Source organism: Castanea sativa, chromosome 8 (assembly GCF_040712315.1).
Source record: "Castanea sativa cultivar Marrone di Chiusa Pesio chromosome 8, ASM4071231v1".
NCBI classification, from domain to species: Eukaryota; Viridiplantae; Streptophyta; class Magnoliopsida; order Fagales; family Fagaceae; genus Castanea; species Castanea sativa.
Window position 1 is genome coordinate 38956673 of NC_134020.1, and position 4290 is coordinate 38960962.

The following is a 4290-nucleotide window of genomic DNA, read 5'->3' on the forward strand; positions in this document are numbered from 1 at the left end:
CATGGAAGCTTCACTCATTTCATTTTTAAATATACTATCAACATATATAAGGCGCATTATTGGGTTGGCCAAAACAGTCTGAAAACTATACAATAGCATTGAAGTGGTCAGGTTTCATTGGTTTTTAAATACGTGCAGACATGGTTAAAGAATGGTTCACTTCATAAATTAAAAATTGATAAAAGTTTAAGAACTACCAAGCAAGAATGGTTCACCCCATAAATTAAAAAATGATATAAATTCAAATAATTTATATGCTTTTTTTTTGGGGGGTGAAAAACATGGACCGGTTCACTGACTCCTCTCTATAAATAGACATTTCCACATATGCTAAATTCGCATCCCTCATCCAAGCAAAGAATACTCATAAGATAGAGATAACAAAACCTCAAAAATGATTAAAGGTGTTACTTCCCTTATAACTGTGGCCCTTTTGGCTTTGGCATCCTGCCTCGTTTCTGCCTATGACCCTAGTCCTCTGCAAGACTTTTGTGTCGCAATCAACAACACCAATTCTGCTGGTATGTACATACTCTCATTATTATTAGCAGTAGTAGTAATCTTCATCACGTTCATTTGAAATCATTGGAAGTTGTACACATTAATGAAATTATCCCTTTAATAAATAAAAAATAATGAAAACATGCCTTATGGTTGTATAATCATCTACATTAGTTTTTAATTTTTCCTTGACCTGTTATTGTCCATTGTTACAGAAGTTTCTTATTTATTTATTTTTTTTGACAATGAAAAACTTTTCTTCGTGTAGTATTTGTGAATGGAAAATTTTGTAAGGATCCAGCAGCTGTCACAGCCGATGATTTTTTCTTCTCTGGACTCAATATTCCTGCAAACACTGCAAATAAAGTCGGATTCAATGTCACTCTTGTGAACGTCGATATGCTACCAGGTTTGAACACTCTAGGCATATCTTTGGCTCGTCTTGACTTTGCACCATATGGCTTGGATCCTCCACACACTCACCCTCGTGCCTCTGAGATTCTAGTAGTTGCAGAGGGTACTCTCTTAGTTGGATTTGTCACATCCAACCCAAACAAACTCTTCACCAAAGTTTTAAACAAGGGAGATATCTTTGTATTCCCATTTGGTCTCATTCACTTTCAGTTTAACATAGGGCAGACCAACGCTATTGCTTTTGCCGGTCTCAGCAGCCAAAATCCTGGGGTGATCACCATTGCAAGCGCAGTCTTTGGATCTAATCCTCCCATCAATCCTGATGTTCTCATCAAAGCCTTCCAAGTTGACAAGAATGTAGTTGATTATCTTCAAAAACAATTCTAGACAAACCACACTTTAGAAAAATAAATGTAATAGGAATGATGAACGGCTAGATAGTTCAAATAATGTGTTCGTTGTTTCTCTTCTTGTAATTCCATAGAAAAAATTGTTATAGAATAAAATGATTTTTTATGATTTTTTTATGTCATGGTGTCATAGCAAAGGCTAAGTAGCCAAGATCCTTGTCGTTTATCTGGTACCTCCTGGTGAAAAAGCTAATTTGTGCATCACAAACTCTTGATTACACCTTGTATGCACAATGTATTATGTTAGGTTCTAAAAGTCAAGATATAAATCTTCGAGTCTATAGGGTATATTAAACATTACTCAAGGTGCTACAAGTCAAAATACAAGAAAAAGGAAGCTGCAGGTTTAGGAATTCGAAACATGCTATGATTGGCTGATTGAAAAGAAGGCTTGACCGATCGAGACACGTTTCTGCAGATTTTAATTTCGGCCCAACAGTTCATTAAGCCCATTAAGTGATTAGGGTTTCACTTCAGATCTATTTCACTAGGTATTTAAAGGAAACCCTAAGGCACGTTTTAAACAGAGAGAGAAGAGTGCATCTTATGCCGCCTATTGTAGATCTAGGACCTAAATCTCTCTTAAATCTTCTACTAGTAATATTCTTTGAAGAAACTTAAAATCCAGTATTGTAGAAGTTGCTGCCATCACTAGTCATCAAAGGTTCCAAAGATCTAAACCTTCAAGGATGGTCTTGGAGTCACTAACTGAAGTGTTTGTGTGCAACAAATTCATAATAGAAGAGTTTGTGGATTTGGAGCTGCGTGTGGTCACATGAGTAAGTACTACGTAGCATTTGATTTATGGTTGACTTTATTGTAAAGCTTCCATTCTATTAGTTATTTGTTACCTACTGGGTTGTTTAGGTCAAATCCTCTACAGGTTTTTTACCTTGAAATTGGACTGTTTCATTGGTTTTCCTAGGTCATCATTTCGCTTATTTTCTTTACTTTTTCGCTATTGTGATATGATTGTTATTATTTAACTTAAATCTGCATAATAAACTTAAGTAACATCTTAGTTAATAAATTTGGTTAAACGATCTGAGTTTACAGGGTTCTAAATAACTAACATATTCATACCGATGAAACAAGGTAAAAATTATAAATATTTTTTCTTACTAATTAGGGCAAATCGCACCCTCACATTTTCGGGGACTGTTGCAAATGGTTCTTGTAATGTTGAATTTATTCAATCATGTATTGGCTTTATTCCATGCCAAATTTGCTTGTAATTTAGCAATTAGATACCCCGTATTTAGGTGGGAATTATGTAAGGGTAATGTGAGAGAGAGTGTAAAGAAAACTCAAGATGTGTGCAATCCAAAGGAGTCTCGTGACTGGATCTCGCGATTGGCTCACGATTGGCAAGTCGCCAAAATGGTACATGTGTGAAGCATGCAGGGGGAGCTGAAGGGTCGCGATAGCTGAAGCACTACAGGACAAAACTTCCAGTCTAGCCAAGTAGTTAGCTTACGACTTAGACTCGCGACTCGTTCTAGTCGTGAGGTTGAGTCGCCAAAATGCCCTGTTTGGTTGAAACTGACCTTTTGCATTCCTCATACACACTACTATAAATACCCTTATATCCACGAAATGTAGAGAGCTTCTAAAGAGAATTCTGAGAGAGAAACCCTAGAGAAAAACAAGATTGACTCATCCACAATCTTCATCATTTGATTCTCCAAATTCCTCTACTCTCACCCTCTTAATTGACATATCTTTGAGAGGTACATTTAGCCAAATCCTATCTCACCATACCCATATCAGTGAGGAGGTATTTTGGTGTTTGGGAAGCAGTTCAGAATGGACCAATTCATTTGGTTGATGCAATGGGCGATTGCGGGATTCGGTAAGCTAGAGAAGACAAGGTTCGGCGTAACCCTGTTGGAGCAAGAAGCTTGGAGGGCTTAGGTGCACTGGTTAGATTAGGCTTTGAGGGTCATTTGCTATTCATGTATCCCAACTTTATTCTCTAGTGGATTATTGACCGCTTGGAGGGCCATGGAGAGGTTTTTCGCCGAGTTGTTCGGTTTCCTCTTTTATAACATATCGCCGTGTTATCCTTGTGTTTGCCTCTCTCTTTTCTTACTCTTTACCTTTTAATTGTTGCTGTGTTTGTGATTAACTATGGTTTAGAGTGTTTTACCAAATTTAGATATAGCTTATATTTGATATTCCGCACATATATTGTTTAAATATAAGCCTGTGTTGGTATCTAAATGTTCATAGGTGTTTTACACATTATTTGAACTTTTAGTTTTAGTGAAAGCTTGCTTCATGAAACGATTATCACAGGGATGGCAGTCACTGATAAGTGCGAAAATATAGCTGCTTGCGTAAATGTTTTGGTCTGACATGTGGAATGCTCTTCTAAAAATGAATGTCTGTTATTGGGTCTGACATGTAAATACAATAATAGTGTGTTTCAAATGTTAGCATATTTTGTTGGATAATTTATCTCAGATATTCTACTCTGACTCTATCTTAATGAATGAAATTTCTAATGGATGAAATTTCTAATGTTTCTTTTTTAAAGGTAAGTGGAACACGCATGGCTGACACAAACGGAGTTTGAATGGGTATAATCTACGCTGTAATGCAGCCTAGGTGCCCTATATGCACCATATTCAATCCATAATATAACACTACACAACTTGGACAAAGATTAGCTACAAACTAATTTAGAAGAACTTGTTCCAACCCACTACATCCTAATTTTTAAGGCTATTTGTCAATTCATGTAAATTATTTAAACATGTCACATAACTAATAAAAAAAGTCATATGACTAAAATTACAATTAAATATTTTCTTTAATCACCACATAATGAGTTGAAAGAAAATATCTCTAAACCTGTTTGAGACCAAACTTTTTCTATAAAAAATTTCTTGGAATTGTTGATACTTGTGGTAAAATATTACAGCTTATTAAATTCCGTAATTGTGAAAATCTCTCTACTCTC

General features: G+C 35.8%; 1 protein-coding gene across 1 annotated transcript; it reads left to right on the plus strand.

The window, feature by feature from the left end:
- Positions 1 to 346: 346 nt before the first annotated feature.
- On the plus strand, positions 347 to 1440 carry LOC142607959 (germin-like protein subfamily 1 member 7). Its single transcript, XM_075779649.1, has 2 exons — positions 347 to 521; positions 770 to 1440. The coding sequence occupies exons 1-2, from the start codon at positions 395 to 397 to the stop codon at positions 1300 to 1302; spliced, it is 660 nt and encodes a 219-aa protein (XP_075635764.1). The 5' UTR covers positions 347 to 394; the 3' UTR covers positions 1303 to 1440.
- The last annotated feature ends 2850 nt before the right edge of the window (positions 1441 to 4290 follow it).

What these genes read in the sequence shown, in the direction of transcription:
- LOC142607959 (XM_075779649.1), top strand. Translation starts at nt 395, where the DNA reads ATGATTAAAGGTGTTACTTCCCTTATAACTGTGGCCCTTTTGGCTTTG. An exon ending in CAACAACACCAATTCTGCTG is followed by an intron (nt 522 to 769) that starts GTATGTACATAC and finishes TTCTTCGTGTAG; the next exon opens with TATTTGTGAATGGAAAATTT.